The sequence below is a fragment of the Convolutriloba macropyga genome, chromosome 11, assembly GCF_964194025.1.
Source record: "Convolutriloba macropyga chromosome 11, txConMacr16.3, whole genome shotgun sequence".
Lineage (NCBI taxonomy): Eukaryota > Metazoa > Xenacoelomorpha > Acoela > Convolutidae > Convolutriloba > Convolutriloba macropyga.
The window spans coordinates 16,018,863-16,042,834 of record NC_134478.1 but is presented as its reverse complement, the minus strand read 5'-3'; the positions used below and the strand labels follow the sequence as shown (position 1 = coordinate 16,042,834).

At 35.2% G+C, this 23,972-nt stretch overlaps 1 protein-coding gene across 3 annotated transcripts in view; it reads right to left on the bottom strand.

Annotated features, from left to right (window-relative positions):
- Positions 1 to 23,972, bottom strand: part of LOC142349533 (FK506-binding protein 15-like) — a 90,800-nt gene that overhangs the window by 43,122 nt on the left and 23,706 nt on the right. For 2 of the 3 annotated variants that reach the window (XM_075401160.1, XM_075401159.1), the window contains exons 7-13: positions 23,702 to 23,822; positions 22,950 to 23,093; positions 17,168 to 17,566; positions 16,634 to 16,694; positions 2,989 to 3,305; positions 2,463 to 2,630; positions 2,021 to 2,167 (exon numbers count right to left, since the gene is read on the bottom strand). In XM_075401160.1, the coding sequence (XP_075257275.1) occupies positions 2,021 to 2,167; positions 2,463 to 2,630; positions 2,989 to 3,305; positions 16,634 to 16,694; positions 17,168 to 17,566; positions 22,950 to 23,093; positions 23,702 to 23,822 (1,357 nt within the window). The remainder of the gene's footprint in view (positions 1 to 2,020; positions 2,168 to 2,462; positions 2,631 to 2,988; positions 3,306 to 16,633; positions 16,695 to 17,167; positions 17,567 to 22,949; positions 23,094 to 23,701; positions 23,823 to 23,972) is intronic. The other variant, XM_075401161.1, reaches the window with a different exon arrangement.

Sequence of the window (23,972 nt, the reverse complement as noted above, 5' to 3'; positions counted from 1 at the left end):
TTAATAATTACAAAAACCTCGATCCAGGGGATTTCGAACTCAAGAATGGAAGTCATTCATCTTTACCACTAAGCTATAATGTTTTGGCTATTTCATCGCTTTTATGATAGCAGAAAAATTTTAAGGATGAGAGCAATTTAAATCAGAGAAAATGAAAAGCGTGGGAAAGTCACCGAAGCATGGAAAAGTCATCTACTAGAACAAAAGGCAAAAACAATCAAGCAAAAATTTAATTGACAGACTCAAACATACCCGGCATATTGCCGGAAAATAGCCGCCGTTGATTCCAATAAGCATGATTGGGATTGAACGAATAGAATATATTGAAAAAAAAAAAGATTTTTGTACAAAAATATTTTTTAAGTCCGATTTATTTTGATGGCATTTCGTAGTTGAACATACTTCTGTTTCTTAGAGAGAGGCTACAGGGGCTACTATCAACACCAATAAGCATTAGAGGTGGTAACTAAGACTTATAGGAACGACGTTCAAATAGCGGGCATCTAAAATTGGACTTTATGGGTTTATCCCGTTTCTATTTGACTTCAATTTTTTATACCGACTCTGTTCATTTTGAATTGCTTTGCTGAGCAACTGATGTTCAAATTCACTTTAAGCAGAATGAGAGAAGAGAGAAACTAGCCTAGAGAAGTCAAAAAGATTTCACGCAAAATGTCGAAAAAGCGGCAAAATGGTAAAGCGAAAAAAAGTTTGACGAAGTAAAAAAAAAATACGAGCGCAATAATAGCCGGCTGAGAAGATGAGGGCGGCTATTAATTAATAAAAGATCACTTAAAACCAACAAAACATGCAAATAAAATCCTTCGATGCTTAAAAGCAACAAGTCATTAGTCTGGAAAAAGAAATTTTTGAGTTATTTTGAGGCTCTTGTCTTCAACGCAAAAGTTTACGCAAAAAACAATGTAAGAAATTAACTAATAGGCGGAGTATACAAGAGGCAACTAACGATTTCTGAGGGAAGGCGATTCTTGCTATAAAATGATGTAATTAGAGCTTATACAAGCCATAAGATGTAAAAATTCAAATGTAACTAATTTCAGATAATGTTCTTCGGATAACTTTCATGAGCGAACTGCCACAATTTCAAGCCTTAATAGGTCATTAGAAAAGTAAATACTGCAAAGCTTTAAAAGCCTACACAAAAGACGCAACCAATTATAATAACAAAAGCAATATAAAATTCGCATTTTGAACAACCTCAAGAAAAGACCATTCAATCACAAACCACAAAAAAAACAGTCGTAAACATGGGAAAAAGCACCACACAGGTGACAACTATGATTTCATAATTGTATTTGCACAATACAAGCAAATGTAGCGCACCCTTCACTTCTTAGACGTGTAAGCCTAGCTTAGAAACAGCATGCCAACTTTTTTAAAGTCCTGACTTTACCAATTTACATTGCCTCAAAAAAATAGAAATTACAGAATCAAAATCGGAATCTTCAGATCGATAAGGTTTTGCATTGAAACAAGGCCAGCTGCCCCTTAAAAAAACAGGTGCCATTGACTCCTTGCAATATCAAAAAAACGCCAAGAAAAAAATCAGTTTTTTTTACAGCCAAACATTTTTTAATGAACAGTTTAGTTTCTAAGTTTTTAAGCTCTTGCTAACAAAAACTAAAAAGTTTGGATCTATTTTCCCAACTTTATGGGCATATAACTTTTAAGCCTCACAGGCGCACGTCCCTTTTTTACATATCAACGTGCAATGTAAAAGCACAACATTTGCAAGTGGGGGTCCTAAAAACACTGGAGGAACAGAATAGATCCAAAAGGTTTACTGTTGAACTCGAGTGCCTGTAAATTGAACATAAATTTTGGCGAATGATTAATGCAAGAAGCAGTTTGATGATGTGTTGCGGAGATGTGTGATGAAGTCTCAATAATCTAAAAACACAACTCTTTCTCTGTGAAATATTTACAGTACTTAATAGTTTTGTGTGGATATTTTCAATAAAAATATTTTCTTCCTAGTTTATATCCGAATAATCCTGACCTGGAAAGACTCGTTCCTCTGCTCTAACATGATGTTGCTCTGTTCTAAGTACTTCTGGTTCTGGGAAAGCAGACTGGCTATCTTCTCCGTCTGTCCATCTATTGTCACTCTGGCCTCGTCTGTCTCTCGCTTCAGACGGTCATTCTCCTATCCAAAGCAAACTAGATTGACGGGCAAAAAAATTTAAAAGTCGTTTGCTTTGAACAACAGTAACTAATTCGGTATATCAAGACTGAGAAACAAACAGTTCCAGATGTTCGAATTGATGAATCTATTCTTCATTGTAATAGGAATGCGGGTTGAGTTCAAGCTATTTCTCATCAATTGGATGAAAACATACGACCCAAAACTATTTATGTAAAGAAACCTACAGCATGATCCTCCTGCTGTAAAAATTCCATATAATACAGAACAATCAGCAAAACAGTTATTTACTATTTACCTGCACAACTCTGTGTATATTTTGCATGAGAACAGCAGCCTCCATAGACACCTGTGACGCACCAGTGCCAAAGGGAGTGTCTCGTGATGCCAGAACATCCACTTTCTGCTGCACCTGGTCCAACTTCGAGGACACTTGCATCACATGCGTCCTTAGGTCGTTCTGTACCTGAAGTAAAAAAAAATTGAACTAGACTTTCTTTAAATCAAATACAGCGACGACCGAAAAACAAACCTGAAATCCAAAATACGCAAGAACTATTCGAAGCGTACGTGCACTTCACCATTTTTTTCGTTTTTAACATCTTTGTTTTCGTTTATGAATGAAACAAAAACTTGTTTCATAACCTTACACAACAATTTTGCTTTGAAACCTGATGTTCAGACACCCATTACCGACCATCAAACGACCCCCAAAAAACGGAGAACCCTTTGCTACCTCAATATTATTTGCACTGCGGCCTAATGCTGATATTACAATGCCCAGAACAAGTTCTACAATTATTCCGTTATTCTCAAAAGCACACCTGCTTTGATTCAAGCATGACTAGCTGCAAATTGCTGGCAGTTGACTGATCAATTCCTGATGAGACTGTGGGAGTAGTGAGAGACATTGTAGCACCAAAAGGTGTTGTCTGCTGCAAGAGACCAGTAGCTGCTGGGTTCTGAGGCTGTGCATAGATAGTAGCTGGCATCATGGCACTTGCAGGAGATGCCATTGCTTGTGGTTGGTAGGGATTGGAGAGCGGACTTGGGTTGTAGGGAGGGTACATCGAAGTGGAATGTGCTGGCTGTGCATTTAATGCCGGGTTATAGAGAGCAATTTGATTGGATGTGTTAGCAGCTGAAGCAACACTGAATACAAATAATCAGTCGTTCACATATCAATTGAAAAGTTTCGGAACTCAACTGTTTGAATTTGAACTGATATCTTAGGTTTAATTAATTCCTAAAGGTGATAGTCGGCAAAAATCAGAATCTTTATGAAAGTTAGTGGCCTCAAAGAAAAAAACAACATAGCTGGCAGATTGCCAGAAAATAACCGCAATAGCTTCGGAGAACTGCAGTCTCAAAAAAACAGTAAAAAAGACGGGCCAAAAAATTTGTCTTTTCATTGAAGGCTGATATGTTATATTTTGATTAAAAATCTGTATAAGTTTTTGCTGCCTCTATTAGCTGCTCTCAAATAACCTTCATTTAGAGTGACACACACCCATTTGACCTAATCTCTTTGAATTGAAGTAAACAAAAGTCAATTTCAAAGTGAGGAAGTCATTTTTGAGAGAGAGGTAAGTCGAAAGTGACCAAAAATTCAATCACGCAAAAAGCTCGCTCCACTAAGAGCGAAAAATGACGTCACACACGCACTTTAGTTCAAATTGCATGAACGAACGAACAAAAAGCAGATTTCGAGTGGTTGTGACGTCATATGGTCGTGTTCAGTTCGCAACGAAATAAAAACATAGCAGGACAAGTCCTGACGTACAATTAAAAGAATTTTCATTGACTAAACAAAAAACTAGACCTAGAACGGACTATGAATGGATTGGAAAAAAATATTTAGAAAAAAATCCGATCCAAAAAATCGAAAAAAAAACAGTAAAAATCAAAGTGAAATTGCCGCATGTGAACACAAAACCACTAGCGAGAAAGCGAAGTTTTGTTCAAACACCGTTTTCTCACTCTACTTTAAAATCTGAGCGAAACAAATCACGCCGGAAAACCACTCGCTTTTTTGCTCCACTTCCTGTTTCGGCGTGACCAAAATCACTACTCCAATTTGACTTCAAAAATCATGAAAATATTCAGAAGACAGCGCCCTAATACAATTCAAATTCTTTGAATTGAAAAGAACCAAGAGAAGGCCATTAATAGCTCCAGCTATCGCTGTGCGGCTATTAATAACAATCTAAAATCATTAACAACATAACATGCAACTTTAGGAGAAAAAAACCTTTTAAATTCCAGTAGTTGAAAAAAGACAAAGAGAAAACCAAATGAAAGTGAGATCCAAAAACTAACTAAAACATTTCAAAAACAATTGGTATCTAGGTTATAAAAAACAATATCTTACAACTGAAGCCGATAAATTAAAAATACTTCAACTAGAAGAGCCATAAGAGCTAATATTATTGAGACTAAGCAACAAACCATAAGAACAATTATTATTGAGACTAAACAAAATTTGTACAAAAATAAATTAAGTCAAAGTCATGAAAACCACTGTTATGAAATCAAGTGTCCAATTAGATTAATTTATGCCTCAGTAGCAGGCGATGATACGTTTCGTTAATAGACATAATTGATTGGATAACCAAATGCACGCAACAGTTCGCAAATTTGCTGGGAAACAAATAGTGTCAAAGTTATAAACCATTAAAAAGTTAAATTAAGGCTTCACTAGGAACGGATGAGACCTGACCTTAATGAGATTTATTTATGAGAAAACGAAATAAACAATGCATACCAGCAAATTTCAAACTCGCTACAATGTTTTCGAAAACAATAAATGTCGAAGAAACATTTCGCTATAAACAGAGGGCAGGCATTAACATGATTCACATCTGCCTCTTTAGCAACCAATCTGACCTGCGATTAACGAGACTACGTGATAAGACAACAGAAATACGACAATACGGGCAAACTTCAAAAAATTCACTAATTATTTATGTTATTAATTGATTCCAAAGTAGCATTAAGAAGCATAAACTTTCGGTTCAGGGATTTAAGCAAGGACAAATAGGCGCAATTAAAGTATAGAGTACTTATGCACCATTTTAATGGCACTCAGAGAAAAACACTGAAAACGGAAGGCAAATTGCCGCACGTGCAAAAAAGCCTGAAACTTACTCAAACACAAAATTCCCAACTGCAAATTAAAGGTAGTTGGAAAAAAATTATGCTGAAAACCTAATAGTCGTTTCGCTCCGTTCTTAACTCCAGCATTACTGAAATCACAACTCTGTGTGATTTCAGTAATCACTGAAATCACAACAATGTGGCTTTTCATTGAGAAGTTAAAAAAAGGAGGTGCTCCAAGGAGGTGATTGGATAAGATTTAGTGCCACCATAATAACCGGCTGACAAGATGAGGGTGGCTATTAAACAGAAACAGAGCTAACATGTTGCCAGAAAATGCCTAGGACAGTTTTGCAGACCTGTGGTCACTAAGTACCAATGAAAATAGAGAGACCTGAAAACTAAACTCAAACTTGTAGCATTCACCTTGCAAAAAAAAAACAAAATGAAAAAATATTTCAACTGTCAGTGTCTTTTAACTGAAAAAAAGACCCAATTACAAATAAAACTGCAAAAACACGGAAAAGGATCTAATTTTACCCACTATCTGTTCCATCAACCTAATCTTATCAAACAAGTGAAGCTAAACTCATTTTAATGTCTCGACTCATTGCAACATTGCGCTTAATGCTCTCAACTGAAGACACGTACATCAAATATTTATAATCAAATAACAGGAAAACAATCTCTATTAAGTAAAACTTGAAAACTAATTGACTTACGGACAAAAAAGACGGAAACTTTCAGAATAAAAAGCCAAGTGTAACATAAGAAAAGTCAATGAAAACAAAGACAAGGTACAATTACAAATAAAAATGTATCGGAAAACTTTTAAAAGCACAAATAAGAACCAAAACATTAATTCCAAATTATAGAATAACAAAGATGACGAAGTTTTTGAAACTTTTTTTTTACTGTTTCGTTCAAATTTTCATTTATAACAGGCCTTCCACCAAGACACTGAAAAAAAATATTTATACATATAGTTCCTAGATTTTTTTCTCCAAAACTTACAGAATGGTACAAAACAATTATGAATAGGACTTCACACTTTGTTCTCGAAAACTTCAAACTATTAAACGAACAAAATAAAATTCTTCTGGGCGTTCATCAGTAACATTAATCTAGTAAACGCTAAAATTTAATCAATGGACTCTCGCATAAGAAATGAAAAGTCTATTAAAAACAAAGCCACCGTTCACGCGCTTGACGCACATCGGGATTGAAACAGAAAAAAAGAAGAGACAAAATTGACAGAATTTCTTCCTACGACTCAAATTTTTTCTAAGTGTCTTTGAAACCTATTCAGTTGAAACAATGAGTGAGGTAAGTCACGAGTCAAACGTGAAAGTCGTGATTTATGTAAAACAAAAAACGTGGTCAAAAGTTAAAGCGAATTGAAAAAAAAACATAGCACGAGAAGTCCTGAAATACAATCCAAAGAATTGAAAGAAGAACTTAGAAGTACTCTACCAGACCAGCAGATCAATTGAACAAAGCCAGCCAAAACACAAGCAAATTCATCTCAAAAAGATGAGAAACTAAAAGAATCAAACAAACTAAACAAAAATATACTCAATACTAAAACTCGAAGCTTTTACCCCGAAGGCAAAATTTGATGCCTTTAAATATACCTTTTTCAAAAATGTGTTCAAAATCAATTTTCGTCTCTGAAATCGATCCATGGTTATATCTGCAAGACCTCAAAAAACTCATTGGCCCTTGAAGATCGACTAACCCAGAATATGGCAGAAAATTTTAAAAAGGAAATCAATTGCAAATTTTAATGAAATGTTGCTGAAAATTGTGATATTAATATCATCAGAATCATTTTTGTGTCTAGAGGCTATCCAGTAACCCAACCACAAACACGCAGAATGATGCTGAAAATTGTCACATTAATATCTTCAGAATCATTTCTGTGTTTAGAGGCTTTCCAGTAACCCAATTCCAAGCCTTAAAAAATTCATTGGCTCATGAAGATCGACAGGCAATAATTTTGAAAACAATTCCATTGACACTAACAACTATGTAGTAATTTTCTTATCAGACCGTGGAATAGGTTTTCTGGCATTTGAGAAAGGGCAAACATGGAAAATGGACAAAAATTTTAGAACTTAAAATTTCAGATTTTATCAAAAAAAATGCTAGTATTCGAGAAATTAAGATGTTGAAAACCATTCCATTGACACAAGAAACTATGCAGCACCCTGTTATCAAACCTTCCCTGGCCCCTGTGGCTGGAAAAATTCAAATGACAAAAATTTTCAAAAAAACTTGAAAAGAAATGCAAAAATTAGAATCATTCTGGGTGTTTGTGATTGTATTACCAAAATGTAAAGCTCACAAAATAGTCATAACAAGTAATATTTTCTCGCAAAAGACCTTCATCAAGTTTTAAAAACTGCAACCTAAGACTAATCAAACAAAAAAACACAAAAAAAACGTGAAAAATTGCACCATTTTGAGTTCAAAACTACTAAAAAATGAACTTTTAACCTTAAATTAGGGCCATCTCAGCAGCTGCACCACTCTTAAGCACTTGAAGGACTACTAAACCCCGCTTTGGGCCTCTGACGGAGCTTAATGCCCGCTGGGCTTACCTGTTTGTCCCGTTTTGAAAGATCAAAGTCATTGAAAAATGTGTGAAAACATCTTAAAAAACAGCGCCCCAGTACAATTCAAATTCTTTGAATTGTAAAAACATAGCGGGACAAGTAAAAGAATTTTCATTGACTAAACAAAAAGAACCTAGAATGGACTATGACTGGTTTGGGAAAACCATTAAAATTCTATCAAAAAAACAGTATGAAACAGTATAACTGGAAGCGAAAATGCCGCATATGAACAAAAAACCACGCGCGAAAAGGCAAATTTCATACACCGTTTTCTCACACTAAATAAAAATTAGAAAAAGAACGCCGCAAAACCACTCGCTTTTTTGCTCCATTTCCCTTTTTCGCCGTGACCAAAATCATCGAAAATTGACTTCAAAATTCAAGAAAACAGATTTTAAGAAAACGTAGCCGGAAGACTTCCCGAAACAAAACATAATGAAACAATAACAGGAAAAATTCCAAAACAACTAAAAAAATCAAACTAAGAGACATCCAATAAGTGCTAGAACAATTTATTTTAACCACCAACCTCCAAAAACGAAATCAAAAATTGAAGAGATAAAAATTGCTGAAAACGCTTTAAACAATGCAAAATTGTAAAGACTGCTCGAAATTGACACCAAAAGTAAAAAAATTAGCTTCAGATGGTCACAAAAAAACTTCCAAACGCACTATTGCCAGTTTCGATAATTGAGCGAAAGCGAAACAGCTTTGATTGTAAAAGTTGGACTTAGAAAAAAAGCCGCACGTTATCAGAAAACTCGCTCAGTGAAAATTTTTTCGTACCGACTTTTCTCACTTTCTCTCAAATAAGCAACGTGAACAACAAAACCTCTCTTCTCTCAGCAGTTTGACCTAAACACTGTTTTCACGCATTTGACTTGCTGTATCAAATACAAGAAGTCTCCAACAAAATTGCCGATTAAAGACGCTCTCTTAATTGCCAATACTCCTCTTCGAGTTGTAAAAAGGATAGCGCCCAAAAAATGGCCTCTGAAATGTGGCTATTAAACACAATTTAAAACATAGCCGGCAAATTGCCAGAAAAAAGCCACCGTTGACCCGTTTGATGCACATTGGGATTGAAACAGAAAAAAAATGGTAGATAGAAATTGGCAGAATTTTTCTAAGGTCAAAGTGTCAAAGGTTCTCATTTGGTGTGTAAATACTGCACATTCGATTAAATTCTAATATTACTCTTAATTCAGTTTTTAAACTGAAGTCTACTAGGCATAACACTAATGTCAGCTAGCAATCGCTTTAATGAATTTTGATAACCTAATACATCTTGACTTAATTAAAGGCCTTATATGTTTATCCCGTTTCTTTTGATTTTGCTCTTTTGACTTTGAATGTATTCCGTAATTACATAATACACTACATTACGTTATTCAATACGTAAAAATTCAAAGTCCATTCAGTGAGGTAAGTCGAAGGTCAAACGTGAAAAAAGTGAAAACGAAAAACGTAATTAAAAGGTAAAGCGAAATTAAAACAGAGAGGACCTAAATAATAGCCGTTAAGAGGCTGACGGAGGCCATTAAAAATTTAAAAAAAAGTCAAATATCCAACTTTGAGGATTTTGAACTTAATCAACACCTTGTGTTAAGGCAGTTCTGAAACAATCAAAAAGGTTCTGAGACTGACAAAAACGATTTTAAAAAGAAATCGAGCATAGAATTGAACTTACAGATATACGACAAAATGCCGAACAGAGCAGAAACATAGATTTGATTACCGTAGAAGTTACATAAAAACGAAACGAATAGAGTTGATGAAGTTCATCGATATCGCTGAAAATAAGTTATCATTAGTTGATTGTACCGGTTAACATTCATTCATCGAAGCCTTATCACTGCTGGCTTCCATTACAGTCAAATATCTTTGAATTCGGAAAAAATCAAATGAACTTAAATTCAAGGCACAGAACTCACTTTATTGAAGGCGGTTAACTTTGTATGATAAAAACCTTACCACACAAAACAACACAGTGACATAAATTCTTGTACGAGAGGACAATTAGAAATGGCACCATGCACCCAAACGACGCTATTACGGGATAATAAGTCACTAACAACGGAAACGATACATGGGAGCAACAACAACAAAAGTAACAACAAAAATAAAGGAAACCATTAATTTAAAAATGAAGAAATTAAATAGATTGTTTTGCCTAATAAGAAAGCATTTTAGACCTGCAGTTTAGCAGAGGAAGTGAGAAAACATACCCTGCAGATTGCCGAAAAATAGCCGCCGTTGATTCCAATAAGCATGATTGGGATTGAAAGAATAGAAGATATTGAAAAAAAAAGATTTTTGTACAAAAACATTTTTTAAGTCCGATTTATTTATTTTGATGGCATTTCGTAGTTGAACATAACGTACTTCTGTTTCTTAGAGAGAGGCTACAGGGGCTATTATCAATACCAATAAGCATTAGAGATGGTAACTAAGACTTATAGGAACGGCGTTCAAATAGCGGGCATCTAAAATTGGGCTTTATCGGTTTATCCCGTTTCTACTTCTGACTTCAATTTTTTATACTGACTCTGTTCATTTTGAATTGCTTTGCTGAGCAACTGATGTTCAAAATCACTTTTAGCAGAATGAGAGAAGAGAGAAACTAGCCTAGAGAAGTCAAAAAGATATCACGCAAAATGTTGAAAAAGCGGCAAAATTAATCTAGTAAACGCTAAAATTTAATCAATGGACTCTCGCATATGAAAATGAAAAGTCCATTAAAAACAAAGCCACCGTTCACGCGCTTGACGCACATCGGGATTGAAACAGAAAAAAAAGAAGAGACAAAATTGACAGAATTTCTTCCTACGACTCAAATTTTTTCTAAGTGTCTTTGAAACCTATTCAGTTGAAACAATGAGTGAGGTAAGTCACGAGTCAAACGTGAAAGTCGTGATTTATGTAAAACAAAAAACGTGGTCAAAAGTTAAAGCGAATTGAAAAAAAAACATAGCACGAGAAGTCCTGAAATACAATCCAAAGAATTGAAAGAAGAACTTAGAAGTACTCTACCAGACCAGCAGATCAATTGAACAAAGCCAGCCAAAACACAAGCAAATTCATCTCAAAAAGATGAGAAACTAAAAGAATCAAACAAACTAAACAAAAATATACTCAATACTAAAACTCGAAGCTTTTACCCCGAAGGCAAAATTTGATGCCTTTAAATATACCTTTTTCAAAAATGTGTTCAAAATCAATTTTCGTCTCTGAAATCGATCCATGGTTATATAAGCAAGACCTCAAAAAACTCATTGGCCCTTGAAGATCGACTAACCCAGAATATGACAGAAAATTTTAAAAAGGAAATCAATTGCAAATTTTAATGAAATGTTGCTGAAAATTGTGATATTAATATCATCAGAATCATTTTTGTGTCTAGAGGCTATCCAGTAACCCAATCACAAACACGCAGAATGATGCTGAAAATTGTCACATTAATATCTTCAGAATCATTTCTGTGTTTAGAGGCTTTCCAGTAACCCAATTCCAAGCCTTAAAAAATTCATTGGCTCATGAAGATCGACAGGCAATAATTCTGAAAACAATTCCATTGACACTAACAACTATGTAGTAATTTTCTTATCAGACCGTGGAATAGGTTTTCTGGCATTTGAGAAAGGGCAAACATGGAAAATGGACAAAAATTTTAGAACTTAAAATTTCAGATTTTATCAAAAAAAATGCTAGTATTCGAGAAATTAAGATGTTGAAAACCATTCCATTGACACAAGAAACTATGCAGCACCCTGTTATCAAACCTTAAAAGAGATTCCCTGGCCCCTGTGGCTGGAAAGACTCAAATGACAAAAATTTTCAAAAAAACTTGAAAAGAAATGCAAAAATTAGAATCATTCTGGGTGTTTGTGATTGTATTACCAAAATGTAAAGCTCACAAAATAGTCATAACAAGTAATATTTTCTCGCAAAAGACCTTCATCAAGTTTTAAAAACTGCAACCTAAGACTAATCAAACAAAAAAACACAAAAAAAAAACGTGAAAAATTGCACCATTTTGAGTTCAAAACTACTAAAAAATGAATTTTTAACCTTAAATTAGGGCCATCTCAGCAGCTGCACCACTCTTAAGCACTTGAAGGACTACTAAACCCCGCTTTGGGCCTCTGACGGAGCTTAATGCCCGCTGGGCTTACCTGTTTGTCCCGTTTTGAAAGATCAAAGTCATTGAAAAATGTGTGAAAACATCTTAAAAAACAGCGCCCCAGTACAATTCAAATTCTTTGAATTGTAAAAACATAGCGGGACAAGTAAAAGAATTTTCATTGACTAAACAAAAAGAACCTAGAATGGACTATGACTGGTTTGGGAAAACCATTAAAATTCTATCAAAAAAACAGTATGAATCAGTATAACTGGAAGCGAAAATGCCGCATATGAACAAAAAACCACGCGCGAAAAGGCAAATTTCATACACCGTTTTCTCACACTAAATAAAAATTAGAAAAAGTGAACGCCGCAAAACCACTCGCTTTTTTGCTCCATTTCCCTTTTTCGCCGTGACCAAAATCATCGAAAATTGACTTCAAAATTCAAGAAAAAAAAACAGATTTTAAGAAAACGTAGCCGGAAGACTTCCCGAAACAAAACATAATGAAACAATAACAGGAAAAATTCCAAAACAACTAAAAAAATCAAACTAAGAGACATCCAATAAGTGCTAGAACAATTTATTTTAACCACCAATCTCCAAAAACGAAATCAAAAATTGAAGAGACAAAAATTGCTGAAAACGCTTTAAACAATGCAAAATTGTAAAGACTGCTCGAAATTGACACCAAAAGTGAAAAATTAGCTTCAGATGGTCACAAAAAAACTTCCAAACGCACTATTGCCAGTTTAGATAATTGAGCGAAAGCGAAACAGCTTTGATTGTAAAAGTTGGACTTTTACAATAAAGCCGACTTTTACAATAAAGCCGCACAGTAAAAAAAAAAGCCGCACGTTATCAGAAAACTCGCTCAGTGAAAATTTTTTCGTATCGACTTTTCTCACTTTCTCTCAAATAAGCAACGTGAACAACAAAACCTCTCTTCTCTCATCAGTTTGACCTAAACACTGTTTTCACGCATTTGACTTGCTGTATCAAATACAAGAAGTCTCCAACAAAATTACCGATTAAAGACGCTCTCTTAATTGCCAATACTCCTCTTCGAGTTGTAAAAAGGATAGCGCCCAAAAAATGGCCTCTGAAATGTGGCTATTAAACACAATTTAAAACATAGCCGGCAAATTGCCAGAAAAAAGCCACCGTTGACCCGTTTGACGCACATTGGGATTGAAACAGAAAAAAAATGGTAGATAGAAATTGGCAGAATTTTTCTAAGGTCAAAGTGTCAAAGGTTCTCATTTGGTGTGTAAATACTGCACATTCGATTAAATTCTAATATTACTCTTAATTCAGTTTCTAAACTGAAGTCTACTAGGCATAACACTAATGTCAGCTAGCAATCGCTTTAATGAATTTTGATAACCTAATACATCTTGACTTAATTAAAGGCCTTATATGTTTATCCCGTTTCTTTTGATTTTGCTCTTTTGACTTTGAATGTATTCCGTAATTACATAATACACTACATTACGTTATTCAATACGTAAAAAATCAAAGTCCATTCAGTGAGGTAAGTCGAAGGTCAAACGTGAAAAAAGTGAAAACGAAAAACGTAATTAAAAGGTAAAGCGAAATTAAAACAGAGAGGACCTAAATAATAGCCGTTAAGAGGCTGACGGAGGCCATTAAAAATTAAAAAAAAGTCAAATATCCAACTTTGAGGATTTTGAACTTAATCAACACCTTGTGTTAAGGCAGTTCTGAAACAATCAAAAAGGTTCTGAGACTGACAAAAACGATTTTAAAAAGAAATCGAGCATAGAATTGAACTTACAGATATACGACAAAATGCCGAACAGAGCAGAAACATAGATTTGATTACCGTAGAAGTTACATAAAAACGAAACGAATAGAGTTGATGAAGTTCATCGATATCGCTGAAAATAAGTTATCATTAGTTGATTGTACCGGTTAACATTCATTCATCGAAGCCTTATCACTGCTGGCTTCCATTACAGTCAAATATCTTTGAATTCGGAAAAAATCAAATGAACTTAAATTCAAGGCACAGAACTCACTTTATTGAAGGCGGTTAACTTTGTATGATAAAAACCTTACCACACAAAACAACACAGTGACATAAATTCTTGTACGAGAGGACAATTAGAAATGGCACCATGCACCCAAACGACGCTATTACGGGATAATAAGTCACTAACAACGGAAACGATACATGGGAGCAACAACAACAAAAGTAACAACAAAAATAAAGGAAACCATTAATTTAAAAATGAAGAAATTAAATAGATTGTTTTGCCTAATAAGAAAGCATTTTAGACCTGCAGTTTAGCAGAGGAAGTGAGAAAACATACCCTGCAGATTGCCGGAAAATAGCCGCCGTTGATTCCAATAAGCATGATTGGGATTGAAAGAATAGAAGATATTGAAAAAAAAAAGATTTTTGTACAAAAACATTTTTTAAGTCCGATTTATTTATTTTGATGGCATTTCGTAGTTGAACATAACGTACTTCTGTTTCTTAGAGAGAGGCTACAGGGGCTATTATCAATACCAATAAGCATTAGAGATGGTAACTAAGACTTATAGGAACGGCGTTCAAATAGCGGGCATCTAAAATTGGGCTTTATGGGTTTATCCCGTTTCTACTTCTGACTTCAATTTTTTATACTGACTCTGTTCATTTTGAATTGCTTTGCTGAGCAACTGATGTTCAAAATCACTTTTAGCAGAATGAGAGAAGAGAGAAACTAGCCTAGAGAAGTCAAAAAGATATCACGCAAAATGTTGAAAAAGCGGCAAAATGAGGTAAAGCGAAACATTTTTATATTCGACGAAGTAAAAAAAAATAGCAGGACAAGTCCTGACGTACAATTCAAATAATTTTCAATGACTAAACAGAAAAACAAGACCTAGAATGGACTATGAAAGAATTGAGAAAACCATTTTTAAAAAAATCAGGACAAAAAAAAATAAACAGAAAATCAATGTCAAAATGCCGCATGTGAACAAAAAACTAGCGAGAAATGAAAATTGAATTCAAACAAAAAACTAGGCCTAGAATGAGCTGTTAATTGATTGGGAAAACCATTTAGAAAAAAATCCTATCCAAAAAATCGAAAAACAGTAAAACTCAGAGTGAAATTGCCGCATGTGAACAAAAAACCACTACTGAGAAACCGAATTTTTGTTCAAACACCGTCTTCTCACTCTACTTTAAAATCAGAGCGAAAAAAATTCACGCCGCAAAACCACTCGCTTTTTCGCTCCATTTCCTGTTTCGGCGTGACCAAAATCACTACTCCAATTTGACTTCAAAAATCATGAAAATGTGTGAACAGATCTTAAAAAAAAGACAGCGCCCCAATACAATTCAAATTCTTTGAATTGTAATAGGAGCGCTATAATAGCCGGCTGAGAAGATGAGGGCGGCTATTAATAACTAATAAACAAACGGAAAACAACCGACTAGAAAACTATGAAAACAATAGAGTCAACGTCATAAAAACTCAGCTATGAACAACCCATCAGTAGATTATCATACCCAATTAAAAACCGATGAGAAAAAAAACAATCCTCAAACACGAAAAATCTGCCGAAACACTTATTCTACCGTAGTGACTTTAGCAGCAGCTTGCTATCTTTTCGCGCCTTTCAATACTTGTGACTTAGATCACTGCTCAAATTTGACTTGTCGTTGACAGCGAAAAATGTGAACAAAAACGCTTAATACAAAGAAATACAATTCAAATTTAAGGAGTTGTAAAATAGAAGAATAAAGCGCAATAGATATGCCGCAAAATCGGTGGCAGTCAAGCAAGCCGACAGGCAAGCAAGCCAAATTTTGTGAATAAGGTCAAGTAAGCCGAAAAATTTTCGGATACCCGTATTTTAAGTTGCCCCTAGCGGGCCGGTGGGCATGCTTCGCCGCGACAGCCCGCCCGCGGTTTCCGCATTAAATCCCAGAGCGGATGATGAGAGGCATGGCCATGGACAGCGGTCCGCTGAGGCCTGTAACCACTAGATGTCTAGAAATTGACGTATGTTGTTTCTTTGGTGCATTGGAATACATTATGCACTATAATACTTAAGCGCAGTGTTGATTGTAACGGTTAACAATGTATTATTTCTGATAGATTACATAACTATTACATAACTTTCGGCTTACTTTTACTTCGGCTTACTTTTACTTCGGCTTACTTTGCGTTCACCTGTAAAATCATTGAACTGTCCCGACAATTGAAATATGTACTCGTTCAAACAGACAGTGAGAAGGATATTAGTTCAAAACTTTCAGATAAATTTATGTTGTCAAAAATGATTTTTGTTATGAAAAATGTGAAGACGGTTCTTGAAAATCCACTTTATAAAGTAAAGTACTGAATTGTCCGACCATTATCTTTCATGAATATCAGTTAATGAAGTGCACGTAAAATCTACCTTTTTTTACAATATGTCTAAATTTTGGCAAAAGATTTTAGGCAAAAGATTTTAGGCAAACATACAGGGGAGCAGTAGAGTTCATATTTAAAAACACCACTGCTTTATGAATCGTTTATAGCTATGGGCCGTCGAAAAAAAATCGAAAATGCCTTCCAAATCGATCATTGGTTATAGCTGCTATTAATGGCGTTATAAATGACTAACCGGAGTTGGGAATCATAGCACCTGGCATCGCCATCTCAGGGAGAGCTCCAGTTGGATCCTGCTGAAGAAATCTGATAGCAATAACTCAGACACTAATAGCGCACGTCGACCGAACGAAATGTCAACTTAAATACCAACACCGCATCGGAGCTTTTATTTTTTGTATACAGTACTCAATCAAAACTATCCGGACATTTGCACACGTAGATTATTTTCAGCAGTTTATCAGAATTCTTTCCAGCAGCACAAATAAAGTCAGATCATAAATGAAATTAAGCCGTCTTACAAATACTTGATGAATATTTTGGTGCAAAGCAGCAAGCTCTAACTGCAGCAAACTCGATTGAACTAAACTTAACACGAGTTGTAAAACATTTCATATCAGAGTAATGAATGAAAAGTAGTCAGTGAAGCGTAATGTTCTGTTTAAGTGAATAACTTATTTCTTAATAATACCAATGCTGAGGTGGTTGACTTGAAACCAATTCACAATCAAGGTCAGAAAAAACACAAACTGAATATATTGTGTCTTACTCTGGTATTAGCAGTCTTTCCATCACTGTAGAATCCAACTTGATGATTTGATGAAACACGAACGCTGTGCGATTTCGACACTTTGCTCGTATTATTATTCATCGGTGGCAATATTGACTGACCCAATTTGGCCGTCTTTTGTATCAGTTTTGCCCGTGTAACCGAAAGTGACTTCGAGTTCGATTGTTCCTCGTTTGTAGTGGTGGTGGAACTCTCGTTTCCCGACTCGGCTGGACCCTCTGTCTCGTCATCGTCGTTCGTCCCTGAGGATTCCTCTTCTTCGTCTTCATCTTCGTCGTTGTTGTTTGAAGTAGGTGGAGGTAGTTTGGGCAAAGGCACTGCCCCTTTAGAGGAATCTGTTGAATTTTTCTTGGAAAGTTTTGCAGGTTCGTCCACTATCTAAATACCCTTTCAACATGTCGAAAGAATTGCTCTCTCGAAAACAATTAAATGACCTAAGTGGGATATCCTCACAGGATAAAATGTTATTGATTGAGAGGGGAAAAAAACTTGTTCAGTTCAGACAAGACAAAAAACACGCTAGCTAACTGAGTGACTGCAAAAGCAGGCAAAAGATATCTCAAATTTTGACTGAAAACATTCAAAAAGGGAAAAACCAAACTAGAATCGTGAGATTTCCTTTTCAGAGCTGTTTGTTGCTAAAAATTTTAATTAGGACAAAAAAGTGATGACTAACTAATGTCGTAATAATTGCTCTCAACCAGGAGGGAGTTAGATTCTCAGCAAAAGAGCCATATGCCAAGATCGTTACCAATATGGATTAATATAGTAAAATGCTCTACAGCTAACATTCAATAATTTGATTACAAAAAAGTTAAATTTAAATGCACAGGCATTGTCTATATTCATAACGATACCGTTTAATTTGGACATTTATTAATCATATAAACCCTGATTAACAAGAACTCACAATTGTCCCACTCTTCTGCATTTGTGTAAAATATTTAATTTTTCATTTTGGCGCACAACGCGCGAGACAGAGTAAATTGATACCTAATTGATATCATTCTATCATTAAGTGGCGAATCTTCACCAATATTTAGATGAGACAGGGAATACTTTTTGATTAACATCTTAAAAAATGATCAACAAACGTGTTTCAAATGAATTACCAAGAATATGAAAAAAGCGGAAAAGGAGAATAGCAGGTATTTTGAAAGCGAACTTGCAAAAAACAAAAAGATGCTCAATTAGTTAAAAAGAATCCTAGAAAAAAATTTTATGAACTCAAAAAATGTCTTCGCCCATCTCAAGACGGCTATTAGATGTAGCCTCTATTGACATACTGTCATGAAGCGACCGTAAAATTGATTAAACCTTCTTGCAAATATGAGGAAGGCTTGGAAAAAGTTCTGAATCAAGACCAAGTAATTCAATTAAAATCAATAAGGGTACTTATGATTGTAGCATAGAATTCACTTGCGGAAAAACAATAAAAGAGCAAAAATAACAATAGAACACAACTGTTTTTTTGAACATCTTGAAAAGGTATCACAGAAAACGAAGACGATGAAACAACCAACACTAAAACTTCGCCAAGCTATTGCTTCGCGGCTTGAAATTCGACCACCTAACAATGGCCAAAAGCTATCAAACGACCGTATGTGCTAAAACCTCGATATGACAAAACGATAGGAATCGTATTATTAGGAAAAATATAGCCGGCAAATTGCTTTTAAAAAATGGAAATTACATAAGTTATTGAAAGCTGCAAAATTTCGCGATAATATCTTTCAAGCCATTTTTCGTCTCATGAATTCATCCAGTAACCCATCTGCAAAAATTTCATGGGCGCTTAAAATATATACTAGGTTTATAAAAAATTCAAAAAAATTAAAATTGCAAAAATTAATAAAGTTATGCTATTCATATTATTATCTTCAGAGCCACTTTGTTGTATCCAGAAACGATCCGGTAACCCAATTTAGTGCATAAAAAATCACAAACATTGACAGACGTCAAGCAAAAAAACTCAAAAAATGGCGGAAACAACGTGAAAAATTGCACCAATTTTTGCTCGAAATCATAAAAATGACCTTTTAACCTTGGATTAAGGCATTCACAGTTGCTGCAGCAATCTAAGCACTTGAAGGTCTACTAAAACCAGCTATGAACTTCGAATGAAACTTAATGCCGACTGTCCGTTACCTATTTATCGCGTTTTGAAAGATCAAAGTCAAGGAAAAATATGTAAATATCTTACAAAAAAGACAGCACCAATACAATCCAATTCTTGGATTGTAATCAGGAGCGCAACAATAGCCGACTGCGATGATGAGTCTTTCATCTTGTATAATAATGTTTGCCTTCCACAAGTGCCATATCTAATAATAGAGCGACATGCTTGTTGCTTATTTAAAAAAAACATAGCCGTCATATTGCCGGAATAGCTGCGAAATAGACTTGCGTGCCAAATAATATAGATACAGATGTAAGTTGAAAAAGTTATTGGTACCGCTCAAAAAGCTATTTAAAAAAAATTCAGCGATAAACACACCCAGCACATTGCCGGAAAATAGCCGCCGTTGATGCCCATATCCACGATTGGGATTGAGGGAACAGAAGAAAATAATGAAGAAAACTGATTTTTGTAGAAAAACATTTTTAAAGTGCAAACTATTTTGATAATATTTTGTAGTTAAATTGAACATACTCCTGTTTCTTAGTAAGAGAATACAGGGGCTAGTATCAATATCAATAAGCATTAGAGATGGTATCTTAGACTTATGAGAACAAAAAGCAAGTAAAAGAAATCTAAAATTGGGCTTTATGGGTTTATCCCTTTCAGAATTCTGATTTCGTTTTTTATGCTGACTCAGTTCGTTTTGAATTGCTTTGATGAGCAACTGCTGTTTAAAAGCACTTTCAACAGAATGAGAGAAGGGTGAAAATAGTCTAGAGAAGTCAAAAACATTTCACGTATAACTTTTAGGTTGGTTTTTTATGAGACCAAGCTCTAATAATAATTCTGATGAGCTAATGAACAAATATATCCAGCTTTCATCTTGTATAATTATGCTTGACTTCCGCAAGTGCAATTTTAATATTAGACTGTCAGCTTTTCTGGGTGAAAAGTAAAACGAAAAAAGAGCGGAGATCACGAAGCAAAAAGACCAAGAGCACGGCAAAAAGACATCCGCAAAGCTTACCGCTTCGCAGCTCTAAAAATGTTTGCTAGTGAGGGTGAGAAATGACGTCAGGCGCGCACAAGCCGTTAGTGAGAGGAAGAAGTCATTCGGAAAATTTGACTCTCTCAACTTTGCTGTGACAAGAAATGTTGAACAAAAAAGAGCGTTGGACAACGAAAAAAACATAGCCGGACAAGTCCTGAATTCCATCTCAAAACAGCGAACAAGACAGAAGACAGCAGTATCCGCCTCCTTAAAAGAGCAGCCCCCGATAACACTTGCGTCCACGAAAGTAAACCGAACACTACAAAAACCTAAAAACAAATTGATTTCCCTTCACGTTTGGAGAAATAGCTTTTATGTCAAACCACTTCAACTTCGAAAGACATCTACACAATGGTAGCTTAGACAGTAAATGCAAACTTTTTAGAAAACCAAAGAGGAAGTAAAAGGAACGCATTTGGCACCTGTTTTTACGATTGAGCTCGTTAAATTAATGGCATCAATGTCATTGGTACATGCCAACACAATCTGATCTCTTCAATTTCTTTCCCGTTATCTACATACGCATAGAGAGCAGATAGTAACTTGAATTAAAAACTGGGGGCCACATAACAAAAGTAACAAATGCAAACAACAAACAAAATCTCAAAATATGTTGAAATAAATGGTCTCAAAGTCCATTAAACCATTAACAAAAACCTACTCCCCTAAAGGGATTCAAATATGCCTAATAAGAGCAAATAAGTGCAAATTTTAATGATTAAGGTACCGAGGAAAACACAAATATGAAAAAGGGGGGGGGGCAAAATTGAAAAAATTGTTAAAATTTTTTTTAGTAATGTCATAGTCGTACAAACCGTTGGCTACGGAAGACGAGTAAAGGACGAAAAAATAGTTCAAACATAATTAATAAGAACTTAGTAACATGTCATTAGTGAATCTAAGTGACAGAACAAACAAAACAACTACAAGAATTACCAAAGGAATCTGAAAACAATATACAAAAATTTTTGAAAACAGGTTGTTTCAAATTTTCTTGAAACTGGTCAATGGGATCTATCATTAAGGAGAGTAAGTGAAAGAAAAACTAAACAAAAAAACGACAAAATACAAAAAATAATATTTTTTGAACGCAAGCTGTGTCAAAGACGAAAAAAAAACGTTAGATATGAATGAAAATTTTTCAATTGATTCAAATTGTGACGCATAGGCGAGCCACTTAGAGTTGTCTACAATGAGGCTGAGTTAGAGAACGATAGCGAAAGAACGATGAAAAAACCAAAAACCGTATAAATTATTTGAAAACAAGTAGTGTCAAATTCATTAAACGGATCGATTTCAAATTAAAAGATAGCCGGCAAACCGCCCGAGAGTAGCCGTCGTTGACCCGCTTGACTCACATTGGATCGAAACAGAAAAAGAAAAAATCAGTTAGAAAGTGACAGAATTTTAAAAAGTGTCAAAATTTTTTGGTGTGCAAATTCTGCATATTTGGTTAGATTCTAAAACTACACGCAATTCAGCTTTTAAACTGAACGCTATTACTGAAGCATAATACTAACGTCAGCTAGCAATCGCTTTAATGAACTTTGATAACCTAATGCACCATGACTTAATGACCGGGCTTTGTATGCTTATCCTGTTTCTTTTGACTCAGACGGTATTCGCTCTATTGCGTGATTCAATTGGCGAAAAATTGAAAATTCATTCAATTGAAACAGTGATTGAAGTGAGTCAAAAGTCAAGCGTGAAAATCGTGACTTATGCAAAACGAAAAACGTGATCAAAAGGCAGAGCGAATTAAAAAAGGAGAGCGCCTAAATAATAGCCGCTGAGCGGCTGACGGCGGCTATTAATGAGTAAAGTAAAATAAATTAACATCCACAGAGAGCCATTGAGGCCAATCATTAATGAGACCAAATAACAAAACAAAAATAAATACAGAAATACAAAAACTAAAACTACAAAACAGGTAAAATAAAAAAAAAACTTAGATTTTATGAAGACAAATACCGTGCAAGTATTGAAAAACAGTAGTTCATTTTGTTGGGTTTAAACAACTGCGACTATAATTTATTTGAGCACACACGTCATCTTTCAAAAGTATTTGCAGTGAAAATGAGGAGAAAACAAGATAAACAGAAGTCAAGTTGCCGCACGTAAAAATTCGCTCTCGAAAACTAAGAATCAGTTTAAACAGCTTTTTCTCAATTGATTTTGAAGCAGTTTTAAACATTGTCACGCCTTATAATTAATCGCCTAATCATTTTCCGCTCCTCGTACTACTCCAGGGTGATTAAAATCCCTACACAAAATTGACTTCTCATTGCCAAGAAAAGGTCAATAAAAGTGTGAACAGATCTTTAAAAAAGACAGCACGCCAATACAATTCAAAATCCTTGATCGTAAAAAACCAAGAGCACCGCAATATGGCTCATTTCAGCTAACAGCTTTGCAGCTATAATAAAAAACAAAGAGCAAAAAAAGGAAATAGTGGAAACGTTTTTGTAAAAGACGTTTGTGACACATTAGTCCCAGACTATGAGTAAGCGTGATATTTCGATAGAGAGAGACTTCGTGACAGCTTAAAGTACAGAAAGCTAAAGTATTCTGCGTTTTAATCAAATTACCTTAACGACTTTGATCTCGTATACCAAGTGGGAATCGGGGGGTACTCTTCCTTTAACACCTGTCTTCCCATAGCCCAACTTGGGAGGAATGAAGACAATGCGGGTAGACTGCTTCCGCATCCCTACCACTCCTTCTTTAATGCCCTGAAAAAGTTGAGAAGGTACAAACTGTTATGCTAACCAGGACAATTGAGTACTTTCAAGCATGTAACCAGCATTGAAAAAAAAACATTTTGCTTCAATCGCCTTTTTGACGAGCTAATCGTCTCACTAATTATCAAATTTGGTTTTCATTGCAAGACCATAAACCGACTAGCGTCAGAGAAATTGGACTCGAACGAGAGGCGTGGCAAGTTCAGAGGCGGACTGTAATCAAGATGATTTTTTATAGGTGAAAGAAAATCCGACCAAGGAGAGGTTCGAGCCCCTTATCTCTAAAAGACTGAAGCATTAGTCAGAACTCGTTCGAGAGTAATTAACAAAGCAACAAAAAGATTTTTTTTCTGAAAATAACTCGAAACCAATTTCAAGATTAATTGCAGTTAACCCTGTAGCAAAATTCAGCTTCCTACAGCCGAGCATAAACATAACTGGCTTACAACGGATGAATTGCTCTCGAACGATATGAGGCGCTTGATTTTATTGTAACCTGCCTGACTCCTGAGGGGAGAGGTTTGAGCATAGCTTGCTTTAGGGGGGTTGTAATAAATTAAGGTCTTCGAATTAAGTGAAGAAGAAAGATGGTGCCTTACTTTGATAACGGAGGTGTTTGTGGATTTGAGGTCGACGGTGAGCACTTTGGCGCTCTCCTTGCTATTGCTGTCAAATGCCTTTCCCAGTTTCCCACTCCCATCCACCAAGTAGGCTGTATACCTACAGTCAAACATCTGAGTGCTATTATATCCATCAAAGCAACTTTTCCAAAAAAATATGCAAATAGTTTTGCAGCAATCTTCGATAGAATCAAAAATTATTGAGAAATGAGAAAAGCTCTATAGTTTCAAGTTTGTATAATCAGGCATA